The 26,825-nt window shown below is 41.0% G+C and overlaps 1 protein-coding gene across 2 annotated transcripts in view; it reads left to right on the forward strand.

Annotated features, from left to right (window-relative positions):
• Positions 1-26,825, forward strand: part of PDLIM5 (PDZ and LIM domain 5) — a 134,171-nt gene that overhangs the window by 24,326 nt on the left and 83,020 nt on the right. For both annotated transcript variants that reach the window (XM_010586167.1, XM_010586168.1), the window contains exon 3: positions 18,373-18,524. In XM_010586167.1, the coding sequence (XP_010584469.1) occupies positions 18,373-18,524 (152 nt within the window). The remainder of the gene's footprint in view (positions 1-18,372; positions 18,525-26,825) is intronic.

Consider the following 26,825-nt stretch of genomic DNA (forward strand, 5'->3'; position numbering starts at 1 on the left):
TAGGCTAGAGTGATTTTATTTTTACTTCCAGATGTTTCATATAGGGGAAACAGTGTTTCACCAAAATTAGATTTTGGGGCAACCATACTAAAATGTCTTAGCTGGATGATATTTAAAATTTGGAAACAGTATTTAAAGGTATTTAATTATGCAGAACTAAACCAGAAGACTTTTATGCCAGTAAAGTTATTGTTCCATCAACCAAAAAAAAATCAGATTAGTTGGAAAAGTAAAAAAAAAAGTTTTTCATTGGGGGATAGTGTTGGTGAGCTGTGTGACTAGTACTAATTTCTTCATGCGATGTGTCCTGGAGGTGCTTGCCTGGGGTTGCCTTTGTAATGATGTGTATTTATGTGGTTCAGGTTACTCAAAATTCTTTTCCAAGTCTTGGGGTGTTTCCTCCGGCATTGCAAGTTTTGCCTTTATGGTTCAGAGAGCTGCTCAGCCCCATCACCGATAACCTTAGGTAGGAAGGCACAGTCTTAAGCACTGACTTAAGTCAGTATTGCCTCAATCCTGCTATTCCCCTGCCACCACGTACACCCCCAGCCCCTATGCTACCGCCACTGCTCATCTATTCATATACTGTGCTAAAAGAGCAGAAAAATGTACTTTGTTTTCATTTTTGTTGGGTACTACCATCAGCTTTTCAATTAGGGGTATGTGTATCCTAAAAATGTGGTTTCCAGGAGAACTACCTGTAAGTGCAGGGCATTGTGGTGTTAAAGTGTCATGTTTAATCATATGTAGTGGAGGTTAGAGTACATTCTTGGTTGGTTTTGGTGAGGTTTGCCTAATCCCACCCCAGGGATGTAAGAGTTTCCCCATCTGTGCTGGGAAATTAACTTTCACTTGTTACTGACCTGTGTTAGATTCGGTGATCTAAAGGGAGATGCTACGCAGCATATCTGATTGGTAACACTTCACTTAATGAAGATTTACTTCCTGTGATACCTTCCTTTATCTTCTGCACCCTTTTATGTGCAGTGATCTGGGTTGCCCTCTCTTCTGTGAGCTGTAATTAGCAGACTCTGATGAATGTGACAAGTTATTTTGTTTTCCAGCAGATTGTACTTGATCGCAGTTCCAACCTGCCCCTTCTGCTGTTGAGTTGCTACGTCAGTCTTGTACTCCTCAGGATGATGAAAACCAGCCTGCCTATGCCTTTTCTGTAACAGGGGAGGAATGACAGCTATTTTATGTTCAGTGAGCACTGTGGTTAGTGTTTAGGAAGTGCATGTGACAGTAACGGAGAAGCAGGGAGGTCTGCTGTAACCTCAGGCAGGTTAATCACTATACATGTTGACATTTGAATGCAAACTTTCAGTTGCACTGGGAGTTTCATAGGTCTGCTTCCCAATTGTCGTGGTTTAACCCCAGCCAGCAACTAAGCACCACGCAGCCGCTCACTCACTCCCCCCCCATCCAGTGGGATGGGGGGGAAAATCGGGAAAAGCAGTAAAACCCGTGGGTTGAGATAAGAACGATTTAATAGAACAGAAAAGAAGAAACTAATAATGATAACACTAATAAAATGACAACAGCAATAATAAAAGGATTGGAATGTACAAATGATGTGCAGTGCAATTGCTCGCCACCCGCCGACCAACACCCAGCTCCAACTTCCCAGTTCCTATACTAGATGTGACGTCCCATGGTATGGAATACACCGCTGGCCGGTTTGGGTCAGGTGCCCTGGCTGTGTCCTGTGCCAACTTCTTGAGCCCCTCCAGCCTTCTCGCTGGCTGGGCATGAGAAGCTGAAAAATCCTTGACTTTAGTCTAAACACTACTTAGCAACAACTGGAAACATCAGTGTGTTGTCAACATTCTTCTCATACTGAACTCAAAACATAGCACTGTACCAGCTACTAGGAAGACAGTTAACTCTATCCCAGCTGAAACTAGGACACCAATTTAATAGGAATGTGGAAGAAACTCTTTCTCCCCTGGTACACATCTTGTGCTGCTGTCATTTTTATCTGAATTTTATTCTCAAAGGCTTGAGCTTCCTCATTCCAGTTAAGCACTGCGGGTTGAAGGAGTGAACTCTGTTTGCTTATGCATCTGAAGGCCTTGAAATTTAACTTCAGCAGTTGACTTAGTGGTGTCATGCTGTTCACTATGAGTCATTGCTACAAAATATAGTACTGCCAGTGAGCTCCCATGTATGAACGAGGGCCTGTCCCCATGGGAAGGCTGCTCTCCTGGGGATGCCATCCATATCTGAGAGCTAGCCAGACAAACACTTGGGATGGAGACTTTGAAGTCACTAGGTGACTGGTCCTAATGCGAGATGGGAATTATTTTTGTGACTCTGACACAGGGTTGCATTTGGCCAGTAACTCTTGGTCAAGCTAACAAATGTCCATTCATTGCTGCATAAGTGACTTCTTACACTAGCAGTAATAGTGGAAGCTCACACACATGCACATATAGACAAGGGAGGGTAGGGCTGACCCTGTTGCTGCTGCTCCAGTCAATGAGCATCCTCATGAGAGTGCTGAAGTACCCATATCTGTCATCTTCCATGTCTGCTTACCGTATTCATGCATTTATTTGGAAACATTTGCAAGACTCCGATTTCTCCCCTTCCCCTCCCCACAAGTCCTGGTTTGGATGCTGCTATTTCCCAGTCTTTAGGCATGTGTGCAGCAACACGCTGCACTCAGTGTGTGGCCCTGGAGGAGACCATGTTGCCTTCTGCTTTACTGGTGTGAACACTGAGCCTTTTGTATCAAACTCTTTAGAAGTGCAGTCATTAATGCAGTCGACATGTCTCTAGACTATGGTGTGAGGTAGAAGGGATTTGGGGGGGGGCCTTGCATTTAAGGGGGAGGAGGGTTAAGTATGAAATTAATTGGTTGATATCAGATCTGTAATGGTGTGTTGTCACCCATGCATCTTATTAATTTCTGGCCCAAACTTTGTATAACATTGAGTTCTCTGCAGAAATCTGCAGTTTGGCATCACGGTCTCATGGAGGGTGCTCAGACCTGTGCAATATGTATTTCTGTAATGACTTACAGCTCCAGATCCTTCCCTTGGAACAGAGACTGCCAGTTGTGTGAGTTTTTCTTGTGGTAAGGAACTGAACTCCAGGTTAAAAATGTGAATTCTACGTCAGTTCATGCTCCAAGTCATACGCATGCTCTAAGGAGGAACTTCAGTGTCTTCATTTGACCTAATTGCCTCGCCAGGTCACAGATGTCCTTATGTGAATGGGAAAAGAGAAAAACCTGTAAAGCCATGCTAACCTAGTATTCCCCTCACCTTGTTTGTAAGTAGGAATGAAGGTATGTTTCTGAGAAGATGTTTTAGTTCTAAGGTTTTCAGCTTTATTCATTTTCCTGCTTTGATCACGCTTGTCCCCTCTCACTTGTATGGTTTGCTTTCATTCTTCATCTCTATGCTCAAAAAGCAGTGCAGAAGGTACTTTTGTAATCTGCAAGATGACACGGATAACAAGTGCTTTCTGAGAGAAGCTGTATTTTATCTAAGGTGAAATATTGGCCCTGTTGAACTACTAAATAGTAACTTTGTTAGTGCATTCTTCCTGTTTGTTCAAGAAGAGATTGTGGAAGATGTTCGTCTCCTCCTTCAGTTCTCCTGCCCATGTGGCTGTTGTTTGAGTTGGTGACTTGTAGCACAGTGCACAGAGATCAGAATACTATGGTGCACAGAAAGGCATTTCATCCTTCTCCAGTTAGTGCCCAAATAGGTTTAAGGACAATCTTTATGGAAAGGTGGAGGAAAAAGAAAAAGCATTTCCAACTATATTGCAGGCTGTTCTTGTTCAGGATTTGTTTCTCGCTATAACCAATTGCAAGACTCCTACTGATATTAATAGGAGTTTAGCTTGCATGTGATTGTTCCAGGTTAGCTTCAATTATTTTACGTGAGTGAAATAAAACTTCAGAGTGAGAATTTATGCACATTAAAATAATTTCAGTATCAAATTCAAGTAAGAATAGATCTTAATATTTTTTGTAGCCATGTCAGTGCTAATGCTTTTCTTCAAAATTCTTCACACAATGAGCTCTTGTTCATATTAATGTATGAAAACTCTGTATTCTCAGCATACCTAAACATACTTTGGATGCTATAATTGTGCTAAGTTGCCATTTAAATCTAGCAGCTTAGAAGACAGAGAAAACACCCCTGTGCTCTCTGGAAAAGCAAACCTTTTAGTAGATTAGAGGTATGGGCTGTAACTGAACACTAGTGAGAGGTATGAAATGCTTCCAGACCGCTCAGGCTCTGGAAGAGCCAGTCAGGGACATGTGCTGTAAATCTAGGGCCTCCCTTTGGTAGGTTGCGTAATGTTAAGATATCTGATGCCTTCTAAGAGGTGGCCGGAGAAGAATGAATGTATGAAGCTGTTAATTTCAAGAGAGGCATGATGGATGGCTGTGTGAAGAGCTCAGATCCTTCTGTAGCTTTTTCATTTTCCCACTGAACCCGTTTGGCTTTTAGAAACTGGCTGAATAAAAATTATGAATTTATGTGGAAAAAGCTTTCCTCTAAAATTGGTTTGTTAAACAGACAGGACATACGCAAATGATGCATTTTAGGATCGGAGCGACATGAACCCTTGATGTCACCAGCTCATATGACATGAGGACATTGCTTGCCAAAGGTCACCGGTTGCACGTTAAGTCTCACTTTCCATTTCCATGTGTGCGTGTGGATATTCCTGCCCTCCACCTGCAGAAGCAGGGCTGGGGATGCTATTGCTCTTTGGTGATTGATGAAGTGCACCTTGAATGGTGGTCTTGGGTGGGAAGCCATCGGACCCTTCTGGTTGTGGTGGCCAGCCTGATTTTATGGTGGCCTTTGAATAATGCATCTTATCCTGCCTGGTGATGTTTGGGGAGGGGGGGGAACAGACAGGACTGAAATATTTTTACCTCTTTTTTATGTTCCCATAAACCAAAGGTGGACCCTCAGCAGTTTTGGAAATTTTTTGCAATCCCTGTCTCACCTCGGTATATGGGGGTGGTTTTGCTTGGTTGAGTTCCTCCCCCCATCCCATTTTGCAGCCAAATGTTGGTTTCTATTGTCTTGAAGAGCTCGTTTTGCATTTAGTGCACCGCTGCTCAATGAGTCTTATATCCCACTGAAGTGAGTTATATGCTTATGTGTCTCGTTAAATTATGGTTTTGGATATTTGGATGTTAGTCACAGCTGATGGATACATCATGCTGTTAGCTGTGGGGAAGAAGGGGAGGCTTGCAGTGAATGCTTGCTCTGCCATCCTCCCCACCAGGCAATAGGCACTGGCATCTCCTGTGCGGCGGTACTGACCTTGCCAGCAGTCCCAGCTGTGGTAAGCCTCCAAGCGGGAAGAAGCATGAAGGCAGAGTAACCCTGCCAGGACAGTTCTCCTGCCCCGCTTTCCAAGATGTTTCCTGGATATTCTCGCTTCCTTTTTTTTCTAGGTATGTGAAGAGATTGTCATTGCTTTTGAGAGGCTGTGTTAGTTGCGTAATTTTTGTTGGATTCGGGCTGATGTGGAGAATCTCTTTTGAGGATAAGCTTTAGCAGTGAACATCCGTGACGATTTATTCTGGATACCTTTTTGATCTGAAAATATTTTTCCTGTCTTTCTTCTGCCAAAGGGTATGTTATCACTCACACTTCCAGCTTTCACCAGAGCCTTGCTCATGAGTGGCCTACACAAACTTGATGTATACAAAGCTCAGTAACTTCCAGAGTGGTACGGCAAGACAGAAAGAACAAGTCATCATGGCTGTCACCGAAATAGTGGTCAAAAAGGACATTATAATAAGGGCCAGAAACTTTGCTCTTCGTTTGGTATAGTTGATACAGAATTCAAGCAAAAGCAAGCTGAAAAAACAATTTAAGTACTGATTTTTATTTGCTTACTTATTTATAAAACTCTTCCAAAGTGTTATTTCCAGCAGTTCTAGGAGTAATACATTTACTTCTAGAAATTATTTGAAATCTAGCATGAGTCTTCCTACAGTAACATTTTGTTGTTGTTGTTGTGGGGTATTCATTAAAAAAACCCCTGAAGTGACATGCCTAAAAAGAAATTGCCCAGATTTAGCAGGCGTAAAGGTAGGCTCTCTCATCATGTTTATCAAAAGCCTGCTGCTTGTGTGACAGTTGGGTTTTTATTCTTAAATAGGTTTGGGGGCAATCAAGAGGCTCTATGTAGGTTGTAGAGGTTATGAGGAGAGTGTAAGTCACATGGAGGCCAGTGAGTCCTATGTGAGTCATCAATATTTTGTACTGTTATCAGCAATAACATAAACAAACAAACCCTGCAGGCTTTCCTTGCCATCTGTCTTGGATCAAGTTGGAGAAATTAATGGATATTGGGTTTTGGTGTTGCACTGTTAAACCTGGAATAGTTTCCTAGCTTTGTCTGTAACCACCAGTGCATATTGGATTATTTTTTTTTAGAATGCTAGAGCAGTCTTGGTTTTAGTTGTAAAATTTAAGACTGTAAATTATTTAAATTTTTATTTCCTTAGATGTGATAATGAACTAGAATTTACAGTGCATATTTAGGGTGGATTTCTTTTTCTGCATCTTAATTTTGAAATGTCCTGATTTTAGTTTTGGTAATATAGAGCTCAGAGATCTTGACATACAAATGGGGGGTGGGAGGGAGAGAAAAAAAGCGAAAATAAAAAAAGTCACCAGAGAGCTAACGTGACTATCAGGCTCTATTTTACAGGATTCCTCTGCAAGTCTAGGCTTTGAATAGCTGGACACTTTCCACTGCACAATGATAGGCTGAGAGCAAGTGATGGACTGTTGCAGGGATTAAATTTGAAGGGTTGAGTTTTTTCTTCATTGGTTTTTCAGAGCTATTTGATAACCAACCTTATTCATTGTTTAGTTGTGTATGTAACTTTTGGATCTCCAGATGTCCAAGTAAGAAAAAACATGTTGTGGTGTAGCTCAGACTTTAGGTTATTACAATTAACAGTTGCTGTGCAACTCTCAGCAGCAAAACTCGGAAGACTTAAAACAGAGCAGCAAGAAATTTAGAAGAAGTTCACAGTGGCAACGAGTACACTAGCATTTTCCTCTCTGGAGTTTTAGTAAGGAAGTTTTGCGTGGGTTTATATTAAGTCTTAAATGTCTGCAATGCATTTGGCAATCGAATGGTAAGGAGAATTTACTTAAAATGAGGGTCTTCATTTTACAGTCAGAGTATTTGTCTGGAATAGCTTCCTATTTTCTTTGGACAACTGCTTTTTTGTTATGTGCTGCCTAAAAAAAAAAAGCTGATAATCTTCACGTGCTCTTCTTGCACAGGTCCCCAGCAGAGAGGATAAATGCCTTTTTATTTATATAGGTGTATGTGTATAAATATTTATACATAAATATTTACTTAAAGAATATATGTGTATAACACCATCAATAGTAATATAGCCAGTGTTTTACATACACATATAAATAAATTTATATATAAACCCCCCACACCTGGAACTGTAAAAAAAAAATCGTGTAAAAGTGATGTTTAAAGTCAAGTAAACTAAAACAGTGTTGTGTGTGTGTGTATATGTAATTTCAAAATAGAAAATTAAATTTGAAATTGTTATATGTTCTCATGAGCTTTATTAGCTCGTGATAAAGATTTTTGTGTCTTAGCTATATACAGCTGGTATAAATTTATTAAACAATGTGCAACTCCTTTAAAATGTGTTTCTTGTTTGCTGAGGGTTTTTTATTGGACTTTTTTCTGCAGTATTTTATACTTTGGAGTTTTAGCCAGTAAGTGTCTGGCTTAAAATAAATGTCTGCTATAATATTCCCATGATGTATAAAAGGCAAGATATTCACTAGGATTTACTAATGTCTCCTGTTTCTGTTTTACTTCTTTGTGCTAGAAGTTTGCGTTGGACTAATGCTGAGGAGTTCTCTCTCCATTGTGTTAAATAAAGGCACATATGTATAGGACTGTGCTTTCACTGATCTGGAGAAGGTCTCAGCACCATCAGCATATTAGCCATAATTTGTTTAATTGTTACTTTATGTGCACTTCAGAGCTTGCTTATTTATCTGAAATGCGTTGTCATCTTTCACATGTTTAAGGTTGCCTTTTTCTTCCACATTACCAAAAGAACGTGCCATAAGCATTAGTGCCTTTATAGTAAAAATGGGAACCCTCTATTGATGTAGCATGGTTGAGTTGGAGAAGCTTCTGCACCTTGATGGATTTCTTCTGCACTTTCTCCTTGGGTGCTGAGCTGCATGCTCAAAGGAGACCTGGCAGAAGTGTAGCTCTGAGTCCCCAGCCTTTTTGGCTGCCAGTTATAATGCTAACAGAATTTGCTCCCTTCTTTTTTTTTTTTTTTTTTTTTTTTAAATATGTGACTTCTAAATGTGGCAAAACTTTCTGTGGGGAGTGGGTCTGGTGGCTCTTCTGGTGCACTTGGGTTTCACCTTGAAAGTGGACTTCTACAGATTTTGCAGAATGCCGGTTTGGGATGGCATTCCGGTGAGCTGTGCTCCCTGGACAGATGATTTGTGCCAATAAGCAATACTTGCAATGTCTGAGCTTGCCTCCATTTTCCTCTTTACTTATGTGGTGCAGCTTATCATTATCTCAGTTCTTTGAAGCAAGGTGGTTGTTTCCTACGTGTTTCTGCATGCCTGGTTTGTTTTTGGATAGGAGAAAGTGGAACAACGGCTGGTATATGATGAGGGATTCAATTTGTAGTAGTGTTTTCTTGCTACTGGCTGTTAGTTTTTGTCAGATGAGTTTTTGGTTCATGCTTCCCCACTTAACTCTCTCTCTGCTTTGCTTTCACATGTGGGATTTGCTTCATTAGTTGCATTTCCTTGTAACTGCTGCCATGTACGAGGCTCTTCTCCTGTGAGAGGGACTCCAAGGCAAAAAAATCAGAATACCTTTAAATTGCATAGTATGACATATTATTCAATTTGTATTCCTCAATTGGATGTTCTGGAAAGCATGGGGTGATTGCCTCACATTTGATGCAGGACATGTATATGCCATTAAGAGGGACTAAATCATAGACCGTGAAAACCTTATGAAAACAAGATGACACATATTGGGCTACTAAGGTTATTAAGGAGATGGATGTTCAGTTAGTCAAACTAATTTTATCATCTGTAAATGAATAAAAATAATCCTGTTTGGGAAGGGAGGAAGTACACCATTATATGCTCTGCAGACATCTTTATATGTATGGTTTTTACAGTATGGAAATGAATTTCTTTGGAAGAAGCTGAGCTTAGCCCCTTTTGCCACTTCACACTTAAGCTCCATTAGAGAAAACTAACTCTGCTTTGTTTTGGGTTTGTTCAGGAGGCCCCAGCAATAAAACCTGCTAACTTTCTAAACTGTTTATTCCAAATGAGACAGGCACTTGAAACTTCTGTTCTGATGCAAATCATGCGGCTCCTAAGGTGATGCCTAGTCAGCAGTCCCAAGTAATTATGTGCTTTGGTTGTGGAGTTAATTTGTGTTGGCCGTCCAAAAAAACCCAACCCCATAACTACAGAGGAGAGACTCTACAGACTCACAGCTCCCAAAAGCTAAAGCAGCCGTACAAAGTTTATGTTGCGTTTCTAGCTGCATTTTCATTCCATTTCCTCTTTCTGTCTCTCCGAGAAATTAAGTAGGCAGTAATTTTTACCCACTGGCATATAGTCTCCCAGGGAGAAACCTGGATTAGTTCTGTAAACTCTGTGAACAGAAGAATAATCTTTGGAGAGAAGACAGCCAGTTAAAATAAATAGGGCTCTAAGGTATGTCGGCAGCATGGGAACACGGCTGAGCTCCTCGAGAGAAGGCTTAGTGAAAGCTACTAATTTAGGGTCTTAAATATCTGCAGGCATTCTGGCACTTAACTGTAAATCATTTTCCATCACTTCAGTGTTTGGAAAGCATATATTTTTTGGAATTGCCCATGTTCTTCTTGCAAATGTGGGTTTAGCTGCAATGTCTGAATTATTTTGCCTTAGTCCTTTTGACAGCTTGTTTTCTGACACTGTGACATTATTTCTTCTCCAAATTGGAACATTAGTTGTCTCCTGTTATTCAGAAGGTATCACCCATCCCATCTCAGTGGCAATCTTTTCACCTCTTTGTTCTCTTCAATGCTTCAAGGGGCTTGGAAAAGCAAGACCAGATGCTTAGTCTTGTTAGATGCCAATAGAGCTACACTTGCAGAGAGTAGTTTCTTTATTCGTTGTGCAAGGTGAGTGTGAAGTTTGACTCATTTTAATAATCCTTTGAATTCCACTGGGTATTATCACATTTTAACTTGTATGCCAGTACCTGAATCTAAGCTACATGTAAAATACATGAATTGTATCAGAATTTATTGCTGTATGTGTAGTTAACTGCTTCCCTTTCACACTGGCAAGTTCAAAAGCAGGGATCATCCTTTCTAATAACTGCTACTGAACTTGCAGTAATGATGAGGCAGTGGTGTTATGTCAAAAATTAAAGCTGAAGGCACCTTTTGTGAAGTTGTTTCTGCTTCCTTACATCCTGCAGCCGTTGGACTGTTGGAAGGGAAGGGGGAGAGGTAGTAAAGGTGAAACCTGCTCGTGGAAGAGCAGAGCTGCAAGGAAACCATGATCAGTAAAGCCATGACAAGTGAGAGATGGCACCAGCTAATAACCCTTCTGGCATCGTCACGTGGAAGCTGTTCCTGCTTATTAACAACCTGTTCTGCGGCAAGGGAGGGAAGCTGAGGGCTGCTGTTTCTGCCTCACTCCCCTGGCATTCAAGTTGATCTGTTTAGTGTTAGTTGATTGAAAAATAAAAGGGCACGAATCCAAAAGGCCTATGCATTTTGCAGTTACCCTATTTTGTAAACCTAATTTATATTTGTGGATCCCTTTCTACATCAACCTAATTGTGCATAAGAGTAATTTACACTACGTAGTGCCTCTTCTGTTTTTAGCAGCTAACATCCTCTCATTCTCCCCTGTAGGTGTGTAGCTCCACGTTTGGTGCATACAAGGATGGATAGTGAGGGGTGTGTGTGTATGCAACAGTTCATTTGAAGTGCAAAAGCAAGTTAGTTGGGTTTTGGTTTGGGGTTTTTTTGTTTGTTTGTTTGTTTGTTTTTTGTGGAGGGCATTAGATAAATATTAAAGGTTGAAATACAGTAAGAGAAGAATTTTAAGAAGAAAAGAGAGAGGGTTGAAGCCATTTGTCTTTTTCCTAAAATGTGAACCCACAGGCATGCTCAGCCATGTTTGTGTAGAGGGAAAGCTCAAACTTTGTGTTAGTTTTTGTTTGACATAATCCCTGAATGTGGGACTACAGGGATACATAACTCAATCACATTAAAATATATGTTGTTGTCAGAGTTATTGCTGAGATAAGTAGCAGAACTGAGAATGAAATGCAAGAGGTGGTTTTGTGGGTTCTTTGCTGGCAAAATGGCTGAATGCCTGTGGGCTCTCCCCGTCCTTTTCCCATGGGCTATGATGAGTCGAAGGGCTGGTTTGGGTCTGCTTCAGCCAAGCCACTGCCGCACCACAGCGAGGGAGCTGCTGTACGTGGAGGGAAAGGGATGAAGCAAAGCTGGAGGACCTGGGAGGGCAGGCCAGGAGACATGGGTGGTAGCCCTCTCGCCAGGACTGGGGTGGTATCTACTGTTGGGGTCCACAGCCAGACCAAGAAGTATGGTTGGTACTTTGCCTTATACTTTTTTCCTTACACATTATCTTTAATGATTATTGGCATGCTATGCACACTTTAGGTTACAGCTTTATAAATCAGTCTGGAAGCACCTTTAAAGTTATGAGGAGAAAAAGGAGGGCAATGAAAACGTACAGGAGCAAGCAGGAGTACAGCCTCGTGGAGCGAGGTGAGGGCAGGGTTTCCTGTCAGTGGTAGGTAGCAAAATACTCTGCTAATTGAAAAGGGTTTTGACCTAAGCTAATTTTGATCCCTGCTTGGGTTGGGGAAAACCTTTGCTTATTTGCAGAACTTCCTCATAACTCCTTTTATAGCTGGTTGTGTCAGCAGTTTCCACTGCAAACCCTGCATTGGGGTTCTTATAACTCAGCTGTATAAATTTGATCTGGACTTTAAAATTGGCTTGTACGTTCTTGATTTGGAAGCAAATATTGAGGCTGGCTGGCTAATCTGTTGGCTATGTGAAAAATATTGCCGTAGTAAAGGCTGTGAGGAATATGATACAGCTCTCAGTTTCCGTTGAGTGCAGAGGAAGCTTATTTGCCACAAAGAGCAGGTGCTCCCCTGGCTCTTTTTTTTCATGCAGAAGCGGTAAGCTGGACCCTAAGTGTCCCAAACCTGTCGGGACCCTGGAGCGTAAGTTGGGTTTTTGTTTCCTTCCCTGCCGGGAAGGAGGTGAGGAAGGGCTTTGGCGAGCCACCCCGTTAGGTGGGGCACGCTGGAGCACAGCAATACCCTGTTTGTGCTCGTGGTGTTCAGGTGTCAGACCCCAGTACGCGATGCTGCTGCCGCCCCTGTGGGTTGCGTGGTGCTGGGACCACCCGTCAGGAATCAGGTCTGGTGAATTTGCGTGAGGGAGCCAGTGCAGCTACAGCCCATAAGTGTGCCCCCTCTTGTGTTTTGGGGCAAGCTTGCATTCTCCAAAAATAGGGTAAGGGTGGCTTCTCTTGCAGCAATTCACCTAAGGGGTGCTTTCTAGAACACTTTGAGCTCTACCTGCATTTGAGACCATGCTGGTAAAATACTCGCCATTGGTGCGAGGTGGTACTTTGGTCAGGTGAAATGAGGCTAGGAATAAACAAGGTAATAACAGGTAATGAGTGTAAGTATTAGCATAAAGTGTATTATAGCAGGGAGATAAAGCCTTCGTGGTTTGAATGTCTGTGTGAAAAGGCAGAGCGTTATTTGATATAAGAGAGGTTGCCCGATTGCTTATTTTGATTCTGCAAAGTTCTCTTGTAATGTTCCTTCTGTATGTGGGTGTGTTGTTCTGGTTTTTTACTTATTTAAAATACTTCATTATAGGGAAGGATGTAGACTGAAAGAGAAGCAAGGGTGGTAATGATACAAAGATCATTGTCTGGTTGACTTCTGCTTTGATTATGCATGTCTTTAAACTGGATTGCTATAGCCATCCATGTATCAGAAATGCTCAAAGGGTAAAAAATCAAGCTGGAGGGTTGTCATATAGCCCAGGGATTTTTAAATTGGGAGCAATGAATTACGTTCTGAGAGAAAGTTGCAGATGACATTGAAGGATGCTTGTGTGATGGGGGAACATTATTTACTGTCAGACTATGAAATAGTTTCTTTGAGAAGGTGGTTGTGAAGCACCATCGCATGAGCTGGCTGCAGCTAGGATTGATTCAAGGCAGGCAGTACGGAAAAGATAAAAGGCAGCTTCCACCTTTAGCCAGATAGACCTTTGTCTTATGAGTAGCTGCAGTTTATGTTTTTCATTTATTACTGCATAAAAATTAAATAATGACAGTTCAAAGAAGACATGCTTATCCAGTTTTCTTCTTAGTCATGTGAGGAAAAAATAGATGGTTATTTGTTAATTAGAAATTAGTTAACATTGATAGATGAGAGATAGATGCACGTGTGTGCACACATGCAATTTTCCTGGAAAGGATCTTTCAAAATACCTCATTAAATCTTGAGAGTAAAAGTAAAAAAGCTATTTTTCTCACTTTTTTTTTTTTAAAATGTTGGTTACTGCAAAACAAAATAATAGGCTGGCTAAAATTTAGCTCAAGAAAACAGTTGTATTCCACTGTGTTTTGGGCTGTTTGCTTTTAAAAATCTGAGGCATGGAACTATGCTGAGATTACTTCTTACACTGTTGCTTTTGAAGTTCATCCTGGATCAAGAACTGCTTTACTTTTGTTTTATCTCCATTTGGAATGTATTTTAGGACAATATTTGCAGTTTTGGAATTCTGATGTTTAAAACAAGAACAACAAAAAAGATTTTTTTTTTTTTGTCATACAAAACTAAAATCTGGTATTAGATGGGTGATTTTATTTATGTTTATTAGAAAGTGTCCTGAACATCGCTGGATGGCATACGCTGGCTTTTGGCTTTCAGCCATGAAGCTGATTGCTGCTGAGGGGCGGAAAAGAGGTTTGCTGCTGCGGGGGGCTGTGGGAGTGATTGGCCTGAGCAGGTGCCTGATCATGAAATGTCTCTCCTGCTTGCCTCCCCCTCTTTCTCCAAAGGAGCTTCCCAGAGTATAGAAACATGGAACTAAGTAGAAGGAAACATTGCTGGTTTGGCAATTTTGTAGTTTTAATTCTGCTGTGTAACATCAAAAAGAAAATCCCCCTTTTTTGTAGCTCTAATTCATGCTTGATTTTAGAAACTTGCCTCATACTGTAAATACCGAATTAAAACAGATTCATGAAGGATTTGAAGAATATTTGTGGTGCTTAGAAGTTAGTTTGATTCATAGGTAGCCAGTTTTATAATTTTAATGCTATACTCTTCTGTGCATCTGTCTTGTTGCATTGATTCAATTTGTTTGCACATGTATGTTAAATAAAAGTACCTTTTAAGGATATGCTTTTTTCCTACTAGGAATTAAGCATTAGGTGTTGTTTTGCTTTTGTCCAGTTTACTAGTCTTTTGGTATTTAAGCATAGGTAATACTATAGCTCACCCTTGACTGATGCCAGATATTTTTACTAAGCTAAGGTTAAATTTTCAGTTTAAGAACAAAATCACTCATAGAGGACAAAAAAAAAAAAGCTGTACAAAAGTAGTAATGCTTTCAAAATTTCCTATGTATTAGCACCTACATCTTTTTATATCTGCTCCATCTGTTGGATTTTTCAAAATCTAGGTGAAAAAATAAAAGAAATGGAGTTAGTTTCCATTTGGACAAGGAACATGAGGAACCTTTCTTTTAGTTTTGGTTTGAATATGTACACAGTTTTGCATATGTAATCTCCAGTATGTATATGAATATATTGTTTATAATGGTAATGCACAGTTGCAGAGTCTAAGAAGTGTCAAAACTGAGGCTCCTGGGATATAAATAGGTCTGCAGTCTGGAAAAGATCCTTAATCATTTCAAATGTTCTAATTCCTCCTGCTGTGTTCAGTGTAGATGTTTGTTTCTTTTTATATATCTGTTCTTGTGATTATATTCCTCTTGCATCTGTGGTAAAACTCTGCCCTTGTAGCTTTGGTCCCGCTTCATTATAGGCACTTCACAAGCCAAGGATGCTGGCTGGTACTCTCAGGGAAGACTTGTGCTCTGTCTGAGGTTTCCTAGAAGTATCAACCTCACCTCTCCTGGTTAGTCAGATCTCTTATCTCAAATCAGTAGGTGTCACTTGGGAGTCTTAGCCACTGTATCTAGATAAGGAGATTACTGCTCTGGCATCCCTCTGCATGTGCAGTTCTTCATATCCTTGTCCAGTAATTCGTTTGTTCAGATGTGTCTGTGCCAGCCTCACCTACAAGGCAGATTCAGTCCCCTGCCTGCATAGCAGGTCTCTTGGTCATAGCCAGGGGCTCGTCATGTTTCTCAGGACCAGTCTGCTTTTTTCCTCATCTCCAGGGTGTGCTTTCCAGCCATATTTTTAAGGGATTTTCAGCCTGGGGTTTTGCTGAAATGATTTTACAGCTATCTCCCATGTGTACTTGCAGTTTCATCCCCAGTAGGCAACAGTTTAAGAGTGACCTCTTGGAAGTCAGGTGATTAGTTGTGGGTTGTTGTGTGTTCATCACCAGAATCAAACAAAAAAGTTTTTGTTTGTTTGTTTGTTTAAATTTATTAATTTATTTTATTTTACACTTCCATGGATGGTAAGGCCCCCCCACCCCTCCATGAGAACAGTTAGCCTGAAGCCTGCTTTTGAAGTCTCACTGCTGAATGTGTGGGGGTTGCTTTTTTTATCACAGATTACAATGTATGAGCATCACGTGCATTTGCGTACGTTCAGAGAAAGCTAGATTTTATTCACTTGGGGAGTCCAATAACAAAGCACAGCGATCCATTTGACCTTTAGCTTTTAGCGCCCTTACGTTCCTTTCCCTTTTCCAGACCTTGCTGACAAATGTCAGCATGCTGTAACGTATCGGTTTAGGGATCTGTTTATGGCAGGTTCCACCCCTCACCCAAAGGTTTTAGGAGCTTCCCTATAAATAGCTATGTTGGTCATAGCTTTCTATATGCTTGTGGGGTTCCCTTATCTGTGTTTTATAGTAACTGGGTCTCTTAGCTCAGAATTTGTGTATGAACACCAAATTTTGGAGGAATTTTGGCTTTGTTGTTGAAGGCTTTTGTAAGAGGATGCACTATACAAGTTGTAATTCTTATGAATTTAGCAAGTCAAAAAGTTTTTCTGAAATCAGTGCATCTCCTTTTTCCTTTGTCTTCTACTTGTCTTCCTTGCATGGGACTTGCTCTGCTAACTTTCCCTTGTTAGCATGCCTTGGTTTCAACTCTGGGTAAAATTGCTATGTTGACCCGTAGTGCTGAGGGACTGCCCACTATTTTGAATCTGAAGAAACGACGAGCCTTCCTACATCTCGGGCCTCCCCTTTCACCAGAATAATGTATTTGTTAGCATAGGATTAACACCAAATGGAAGGGGTTTTCTGGTTTTGTTTGAATTTTTGGCTATTGTTTTTAGTTGCTAAAGATTGCTACTGCAAATGTCTGTGGGATGTAGACTGCTGTTGAAAAATGCCTGCTGTGATCCACTGAATGTGACATTTCCTGCTTTTTGTCTATATGTTGTCAAACGATACATTTTTGGAGTATTGCATTTGCATTTGTCTTGCAGTATTAGGTCATACTTTTTCCTCAGTTAAAGTATTTGTCTTCAGATGCCATCCAATACATGTGTCGCAGCTGTCATGTATTATAGTCTCTTAAGTTTTAGGAAAGCCTTAACCACATTAGGTAGGCTGATGGGACACTTTCCACAGGTTTACCAACAAGTGACTGTTCATACACAAATGCAAAGACTGAGTCCTTAGTATTTCATGTAGTACTACCCCTTTGCCATAGGCAGTTGTCAAGATCCAGCCTCACTTCTCCTGTTGGAGAAATGAATGGTGTGGAGACTGGTGACTGTACTTTGTGGTTGGTCATTGTCAGAAGGAACCACAAGGAACCAAAACTTCTTGGTCTCTACTGAATGAACTAAACCAGAGGCAGTCAAAAACCAACAGAGGTGAAAGCCTTCCTTCCGTCTCCCTTTGAGAAGTCACTTGCTAGAGCACAATTGTGGCCCAAGGTGAACTCTACTTTTGGAAATAAAAATGAAGTAATTCTTCATTACAGCAGCACTGTAATGCTTCGTTTGCAGCACCGCCCTAAAAACGTAGCAATTTCTTCAAGGAACAGACTTAGGCTTGCAGACAGAGGAAAGAGCTGTGAGGTTTTGTATGCACAGCACAAGCAGCTACAACTTTTCTGCTGTAAGACAGGAAATACATCTGGAAACAAAGAGGGAATTTGCACCACCCAGGACTGCTCTTTGCAGCCAGCTATAAAATGATTAGCAGGTTGAGGACCAGGGATATAAATCAGTGCGTAGATCTTGCCATGTGTTGCTTTATTTCTATTTCTGTTCTTGGGAATGAAGCTAGCTGAAATTCAGTGGCATGAGATGAAAAGTTTAATTTATTGTTCAAATGGGGTCAATAATGTGAACTTTACAACGGTTTCTGTTGCAAGACTGTTTCATTCAAGTGGACCAAAGGCAGTTGAGCTGAACTTCAGCAGTGACCTTGATCAAAGAGGCAGACTGCTCAAGAGGCCTTTCTTATTCTAGTCTGAATATATTGCGGGTCACTGGGGGCTATAAACCTACTGAGAGAAAGGCAAAACAAAGTCCTGCAACTGGCTGTCTGTGGTGTTGAACTTTTGACTTTCTATTAGTTGCAGCTGGGGAGGAGTCAGCTTCGCTATTAATGAAGTCTTCCACGCATGTGACCAGTCATTGTCAAACACGCAAACTTTGAAGAGATTGTTTAGATGGAAAATCTGGAATGGAAAAAGCTGGTTTCCTCTCTGCTCTTGTGAGAAAAGTTTCATATATGATGAGAGAAGAGGCTGGAACTTGGCATCCAGGAAACTGTGTGTGCCTACCCCTGCTTGTGTCTCTTGGTGAATGTGCACAGCTTCCAGCCAGCAAAGTGGAGTTTGATTTTGAAAAATAGGCAATACTGTGCAATACTTTTCCTGTCATTCAAGTGAAATAAGAACAAGAACCTATAAATACTGTTTAATCGGAAAGATAGTGCAGCAACTTTCACAGGCACATACTCACAAAGGAGAAAAGATAATTTTTTTTTTCTTTCTATGAAACAGCACTGTGAATAAGATATTGTGGCCCTGTGTTCAGAGAATATATACATAAACATCCAAGTTTTTCATTTACCATTCTTGTGATATTTCAGCTTAATGACGGTGGCAAGGCAGCCCGAGCACATGTGGGGATAGGTGATGTGGTTCTTACCATTGATGGGATAAGCACGGACGGGATGACTCATCTAGAAGCACAAAACAAGATCAAGGCATGTACAGGCAATTTGAACATGACTCTGCAAAGGTAAGATACCTTTTTCTTTTTTTTTAAAAAAGAGAATTAATCATGATCGTTTTGGGAGGATAAAAACATGTAAGTGGTTTGGCAAAGTGCGTAAAGTTAAGTGGCCATGATTGAAAGATACACTGCTGTAGCCTGAAATGTGTTTTGATTTATAGCATTTTAGAAAACTTATTAGATGTTAATTATGTGAGCTGACAAAGACCTTTTCCAACCTTCTGTCACCTGCTCTACATTAAATGAAGTCTAGTTCCTTTTCCTTTTGAGCTTCAGTTTTGTTAACACTTGTTTAATTAAAAACAGGTCTTACCCAGGCTCTTTTTCCCTTCCCTGACTGACTAGGGGCACTTCTTTTTTGGGTCAAAGTCTACATCATTATTTTTATTGACAAACAGAATGATGGATTTCAACAGTTAACCCCCAAGTTACATGGATGAAAATACTGCAGCTCAGGGTCATGGAGAGATGTTTCCTGAAACGATACTACTGTTTCACAAAGTAGCAGCCTCCCTTTGCTAATTGCAGTGTCTACTATAGAACTTACAGCTTGGTCCAGTCTCATTCTCAGAACATACAGTTTATTGAATGTCAGCATACCTCTGTTAGCCTGGGACTATGTTTTGGGTGGGGTTGGAAGAAGAGAGCAGGATGCTCATGTGCAGGTTATTGGAACTGAAGCAGGAAGAGCAGCAGCACAAGCAAGAAATTCCTTCAAGCTCTGAAAAGTCTCCCAGGGTTAAATACTGGCTTTTATTAGAAGACTGATATTTTTATTTAATGAAGCGAGTGAGCATTCTGGAGGAGGATTGGCCTCTGAAGTCATCACATAATGAGAACCATCTTTTCTTGTTATCAAAGAAAACAACAGCAGTTGCACCCTGTGATTTCTGTTCGTGCCTGCCTTCAGCAGTGCAAAGTTCCTTCATGAGTGTGAGTTGAGGCCTGTAACAGTATCTCTTCACCAGTTACTACCTTTTCTGGCAAATTATCCTGCCCATAACGAAAGGACCACTTCTCAGAGTTCATCAGTATAAGAATAAAAGAGATGATGTGGTTGTAGGTCTGACAAACATCTAGCTCTCCCAGGGTGGTGGTGCTTGTTCCTGGCCTTAAGTGATGTGTAGTTGAATGGTTGTGGGAGTGCTGTCTTTTCTAAGAGGCTACAGTTCAGCCCTTCTTGTTTCTTGTTCTTCCTGTTGTCCTTCTGTACTTTGGTTCTTAGCAACCCTTAATAAGGGATTCCCTTTGTTGAGCCTCTGAGGAAAGGAGTATCTTGTGGCGTGGTTCATGCCTAGGGCATCTTCTCGAGTGAAACTTGTAAAGGTGGCATTAGAAGTTTCTTGATGAATCAGAGGTGTTACAATGTGTGATTCTTCTGATGAGCTGGTATACCTAGTGTGTCGCTTGCTTTTCTGTCTCCCAACGAGGCAGGCAGGTTGTTTGGAAATGCACTTTCCAGGAGCCCACTGAGTCACTGCAGCAGGCAGCTGGGAGTGTGGGGGGTTGGCCCACTTTCTCCCGTCACCATAAATTGATGGGCAGGGTTAATATCAGATATAGGAAAGGAATAGCAGATGTGTCTCAGTCAGGCAATAACTTGTCTGAGGCTGCTTCTGGTTGGGTGCGAGGATGAGTGGTTTGAAAATTGAATTAATCATAAGTTAGCTCGGTCCCCTCCTGTTCTCACCCTTCCTACCCAGTGTAGCATCTGACTCACCAGCATCGGCTACCTGACAGCTGAAGGCTAAGTTAGGATCAGACTAGCAGAGATCAAAGGAATAGCCTCTGTCCCAGCATCTGGGAGTGGGACAGATGTCCTCTCTTGTCGCTGTGCTGGTCAGCAGTCCCAGGGTCTCAGCTGTTTCGAATTCTGCCCAGATCCCATGAAACCAAAGCCGTGGACAGTGCTCTCCCGGCTGCTCTGTCTGTGAAAACCTCCTTGCTCTGATTGCTGTTTAGCAGGAGATTTGCTTCAGTTGTTTATTCGTTCTTTATAGCCTAGATGAAAGTGCTTCTTGGAGTCAGACTGGCTCACGCTGACTGCAGATGCTGGCTGCCCATGGGAAGGACAACTTGAGAGTATAAACCGAGTGGCATGATAAGCCATTTTAATATTGAGGGATCTCCATAATTATATTCTTCTGTTCCTGCCTCTTCTCCCAAAACAAAACCAAACTAAATAAAATATTTTGAACTGTTATTGTTCACATGCGAGATTAAAGAGATGCTGTCAATGTGAAACAATGTTGGCCTTCAAAATATGAGTTGGTGCCATAGATAGGAAAATCTAAGACATAACTTATTTTGCTCTTACTGCTTTTATCTTGAGGGGGGTTTACACTTCTGAGCTTTTATCAACATTCCCATAGGCTACTGATAGTTTGAACTACAATGCAAGAATGTTGAGGTTAGTCTTGAAAGAGTGTATAAATTCTTAGATGCTGCCCTAGTTTGCTGGTGCTTTAAAGGAACAGAATGATAAGTTGGTTAGTGGTGTCACTTTAAGGTCCAAGAGGATTGGAAAAGCATTATGGCTTGAGCTAATGGCTTTTGCACTGAGCATGTCCATGTGATGTTTTATGAAAGATGTGAAAGAACTCAGTTTCATCAAATTAGTTGTAGGAACCAGAATATATTTTGTGAGTTCAATTTGGTAGGGTTTTGGTGGTAGCACTGAGTTGCCTTTATTCACGATAAATTGTAAGAAGTACTGTGCACTCATCTGTGGATGCCTGCGTTACTCTTGATCAGTTATAATTTGACACAGATTCATGTGGCATGTGTGAAAATTAGTATAGTGGTGCAGCCTTAAGTGTAATGTAAAGATAATGGCAATATGGGCAAAAATTGCTGGGTATACATTCCACCAGCCTCACAGCATGTCAGAGATGGGTCTGGCTGTGTTGTTTGCTAGGCAGGGACTAACCAAAATAATCGGTAGTTATTTGAAAAAGAAACAGGGTCTTGCTCTGGCTTTTTAGGGGCTTTTTTTGTGTGTTGTGAGGATCAAAATGATAGTTGGTAGAAAAGCAGTGGTACACTCTAGGGATTAGTAGGCCAGTGAAGCTGAGTGGGTACCACCTGAGGTTGATGGGCTCCAGCATCTGAGTTTGCACGGTGGCCAGGGCACGGTGACAGCTTGCCCTTTAAAAGCTGCAAAGGAAACTTCGTGAGTCTACGTGACAAAGGCGAGAGATTAAATTCTTTAAGACCAGCTTCCTTATTATAAATATTCTAACTTGATATGCTTTTGTACTGCTGATCAGGTTTTCACTTGACTTCCTCTATTCTTTATGTGCAAAGTGGAAAAAATAAGAGAAACAAAATAAGGGGCAAGAAGTAGCTTGTCTGGGAGGTTGGAAGGGATATTTAAAGCAATGTCTTCAAAAACTTTACTTACAGGTTTAAAGCAGTATATTTATGGAGGCAGATGTGCACATACCTCTTGTGGAAAACCAATTTAGATGTTTTGTGACTTGTAAATGAATGTTGGCAAAATATTTGAAGGGGAAAATAAAAGCTCCCCTTTTTCCTGTGTAAGGCCATATCGCAGCTTGGTTTTTTAAATATGGAATTGTTCACTGTCTCTGAAAGAAACTGGAATTGCAGCTGTCACAATTGCAAGTCCACTTTGCTTGGAGATTGCTTAAATACAGATGGATAAAATTGTGCTTGCCAGCCATGTACACAAGTAGGTGCCTATTCAGGTATATGTCTTTAAAATTAATTAGTTCTGTAAACAAGTCTCGCTGTTTAGTATGAAGGTTATATTTTTTTAAATTGTGAAATAAAATTCTAATTTTGGTATGTTATTTACTCATTTATTGTATTAGCTATGGCTCAAAAATATGGGGTGTGTTTTTCTTTTTCATTTTGTAACCTGCAGTTTTAGCTTCTTGATAGTTTGGGTGGTGGTTGGTTGGTTGTTTTTTTCCACAGGGACTCTTTCTTTGCATGTGTCCCTCCCTCCCTGAGATCTTGCTCTTTTGCACCCCAATATTTTATTTTCAGTTAAAGCCCTTTCCTTGTTCCCATGAGGACAGATGGAAACCAGATGCTTGCTTTTTGGATATATTTTCAAGTTCAGTAACTTAGCATGGATTTCCATAAATAAACCTGTAAGTTGCTGAACAGCTAAGAGCCACCACCTATTTTTTAAATATTATTTTTGGGGACTGTTTCTCCAGGCTTCTGCCTTAATGATTCTTTGGAAGTGAGAAAGATGAAGAATTGTATATTTCTACTGTTGCATGAGATTATGATACTCATGAAAATTCTGGAAAAAAGTGTCAGTGAGCAATACAAGGATAAAAATAGTATAGAAAAGCCTGGAAAGTTGTGTGGGGGTTTTGTTGTTGTTGTTTTGGGATTTTTTTTGGTTTTTTATGATGTAAAACTTCCTTACCTCTATATTTTGTAAACCAGATCTGCACAGCTATAGTGTGCTTTGTAAAGGAATTTCTTTCACCTCTCACTATGAATTTAGACATTTAGGACAAAAGGCATTGGGATTGCTCGGCTTGGGAGTGAAAGGAGGATTCTCAGGATTGTTTGCCTCTCTCACTATATTGCAGTGCTTCAGAAATATTTTTGGGTACAGTAGGTCGGCAGTGAGCAGTTACAGTTCTCCTTCCAGCTCTTCAGTGGATGACTTAATGGATTTTCACAAATGAACATGGGTGTTACGAAGCAACAGATGAATTTCAGTGACAGCTGTGGTTTCTGTGTTTGTTTTTTGGGTTTTGGTTTTTTTTTTTCCCCCTAAACGTTTTAAAAGCACAGGGTTGCCCAAGTGTCACAGGTGAGGCTAGGGTCTGCTGGGTGTGTTTGATGTCCATGTTGACAGGACTCAGAGCCAAAATTCAGATGAGCCTTAAGGCTGGGTTCTGCAGTTGGTGAACTCAAGTGTTAAAAAAAATGACACTTACTTTAACTGCCTGCATGAGTATGAATCTTCATCATTCCGTTCTCCCTCATCTCTTTGGTTTTTCTTTCAGGAAACATGAAGTCTAGACTTCTAGCTTAAGAACAGCTGAAATTCTCATGATTTAAGGTGGGGTAATAGGGAAAAAATGTTATGGATCATTTGATTTCTATTTTCTAAGGTCATTTTTCAAGTTATCCAATTCAGAAAGGGTTTTCTGCAGTAAGAATAGCTCAGTATGCTTTTTACTTACTATGTTTATTGTTCCCAGTCTTGGTTTTATTAGAACACAATATGATGATATTACCATTTATTGTGTTGAGAGTCCTGCTCTGCTTTGGAAATGCGCAGGAGGAAGAGAATTTTGCTCTGTAAGGAATGTGTGTTCTGACAAACTATATGGACAAAATGGATGCTCTTGTTCCCATTTTGAAGTTGGAGAAATGAGGCACCTCGATGTAGACCAGGTTTTAAGAGACTCGAGTCCTTTGCTCCTCAGGTGTTGAAATACTCCCCTAGTGTAGGTTAGCTGTAATCTGTTTAATTTCTCAAAAATAAAAAGCAGCAGTGCGGGGAATGACACCAGGGTTCCCAAGAGCCAGCCTTAGTCGCTGTTACAGGGGGATCTGAAGTCCTAAAGTTTAAAAGTTAAAATTGGCTCTACAGAAAGTTGAGAAAATAGTATAACTGCTAAATCAAATGGCAGGGGAGGCTATGATAATAAAAATAAAAGAAGAGGAGCAAGCAGAAGAATACAAGTATAGAAAGGATTTCAAACTGTTAACAATACAGGCTTCGCTTTAAGTGATGGTTAAAACTCATGAGTCATGGGTTCCTTGGGGTGAATATTTTGTTTCCATAAACCATATAAGGCTGTGCTTTAAGAAAGCTATGTTAAGAATGCATTCGGAAGTCTTATTTTCCTCCAACTTTGGTTTACTAGTCATCATCATTTCCCTTACATAGGCATTTTGACTCTAGTTTTTTTCTTCAGTCATTTGCTTTTTTAGCATGTAGAAGGAGGTTGACTGTCCTGTGCCAGTTGAACAGAGGCAATGAATTGGTTCAAAGCATTACAACTTCTGAGTAATTTTTTCTAAACCTGAAAACAATTTTTTGCTGGAATCCTTTTTTCTGTAATATTAATTCTTGCATAATTCTTCTTTCAGGGATGTCAGAACTGAGTGTTGGGTGATTAACGCCTACTTTGGGGTTTGCCCCCTGGCACGGGGCTGCTGAACGGGGCTGAGGAGCTCCATGTGGAGCTGGGGCTTGCCCGGCCGGCTGTGCTCGGTGGCGGCCCACAGAGATGTTCAGTATATAGCTCATTGAGGAGGAGGCGATCCGAGGTTGTGTGCCTCGCGGCATGAAGATGGCCAAGTGCTTTTGTCAGCCTGACCTTTGGGCCTGGAAGTAACCTGACTTGCAGGACCAATGCTGCCGTGTCATGTACAGTAACCGGGTGCTGCTGAGAAAGCTGCTTTTAATCTGCAAATTTGCAGACTCTGTTTCTGAGCTGGTGTTTCTTTGAAGTAAACCCCGTGAACTCTGTGCAGGCTCCTCAGATTCTTGTGGGCTCTGTAAACACCAGCTTCAGGACTTGGAGGTGAGGCGTTGCTGGTCTAGAGCCTGGCGGTTTTCTCCTTTCTCTCGGCTCTGCTGGTGGTGTCTTATTGAAGACTTCCTTCTCTCCCCAAAGTGTGGGCTGGTGCCTTCCCAGACCACATCTGAGGCTGCAGCTGCTGGTGTGTGCCTCAGGCACAGGGTGACAGCTGCCCTGAAGCCTTCCAGGCTCATGCCCTTGCATCTTAACAGGAGCTTTTCTAAAGCTGAAAGGGGTTTGTGTGTGGCTTTTTATGCTGTACGTTGCAGTGCAAGCACCTGAGTCATCTTAAGTCTTCCTGCTTTTTCTGACTTTGAAATTAAGTGGCGTTGGGTAAAATGTTGTCCAAAGAATTCATAGCTAATGAACGATGCTGGGTTCTTCTTTGCATACAAAGGCGTCTTGGTATATATGTATATGCACTTTTTTTTATTGGTGGCAATGTAGAAAGCTTTTGCCCCTAATTTAGCAGCTGAACAGGTTTTGCTAGCTAAGCTATGCCTTTGGAAAGCCTGCCCACAAACTAAATAAATGGAGGGGTACAGCTTTTGCTTCTAGCTGGAATTCAAAATCTTTTGTTGTGCAAAGCACTTTGCTGCACATCAGCTAGCAATTAGGTGAACCACAAAACATGCTGCAGCTAAGTGAACCTGACAAACTAAAGACTTGCCTGGAAGTTCAAAGGAGAGTTGCTGGGGTGAAAATGGAAGGTTGCAGGGTAAAAACGGAGTTCAGTGACGTTTGCAGGATCATACCTATTCATCTGCCAGGAAAATGGGTGGGAGTGAGGACTAGTTAAGCAGTAGCAGCCTTCCTCACAATTGCATACCTTTAGAGCCTTCCTGGGGATCTTTATTGCTGCAAAAGATCAGGATCTGTAAAGGCTGTTCAGTTTCTTGACGTTGATACAGTATGTAGCATAGGAACATAAATACAGTAGTAAATATAGATAGTGGACAATAGTAGGTGCCAAAGGTAGATCAGTATTTACTGAATGTCAAAATGTTTCCTTCAACTTTAAGTTTAAAGACATTTTTTTACTTTGATTTCAGTTACATTCCCCTCCCCTGTGCCCCTATCATTAATACCACCATAGGAAAAAAAAAAAAGGCAAACAAAATTAAGCAAAGGAGCAGCCCTGGAATTGAACATTTGATTCAGTCAGGGTTGAAAAAGAAACATGTAATGGGTGGTTGTTTCTTTTTTTTATTTTATTTTTAGTTTGTTTGCCCCAGGGAATGCAAAATATCACCTCTGAGTTGCAGCAATTGAAGCAAATTTACCATTATGCTTTTGGGGTTTTGTCTACATACTGTATCATGGTGGGCTGAACATGAGGGCAGTCAGATTAAGAGGGTATTTCAGAACTCCACCTTAATTTGTATGAAATTAAAGGAAGCCACCATCAAGTAACTGCCTCTCGCAAGCTGGAAGCCTGTAATTTCAATGTGGGATAAATTTTCAGGATTCCTACCCTCACAGTCCAAGTCCTTGACAGAATAAGGGTTGGTCAATTGAGAGCCTGCTTGGGAGGATAGCTCAGATGTTATAATCAGCAGAGCCTTATAAGTAGCTGGGTGGGAAATGAGTTGGGGCATCACTATTTGAAGGGTAGCAAGTGCTTGTGGGAGGAGGTTTGCAAATCTTGTGTAATCTGAGAGTCCCTCACTGAAAATGGAGGGAGAAGGTGTTGGATCCCAGAAGTTCCCATCTGTTTGCAATAGATCAAGTGGTAACTAAAGGGCCTTAACTGGTTGTCTTGCTTTTTTTCCTTTAA

The sequence above is a fragment of the Haliaeetus leucocephalus genome, unplaced genomic scaffold, assembly GCF_000737465.1.
Source record: "Haliaeetus leucocephalus isolate CR32 unplaced genomic scaffold, Haliaeetus_leucocephalus-4.0 Scaffold140, whole genome shotgun sequence".
Taxonomy (NCBI): Eukaryota; Metazoa; Chordata; class Aves; order Accipitriformes; family Accipitridae; genus Haliaeetus; species Haliaeetus leucocephalus.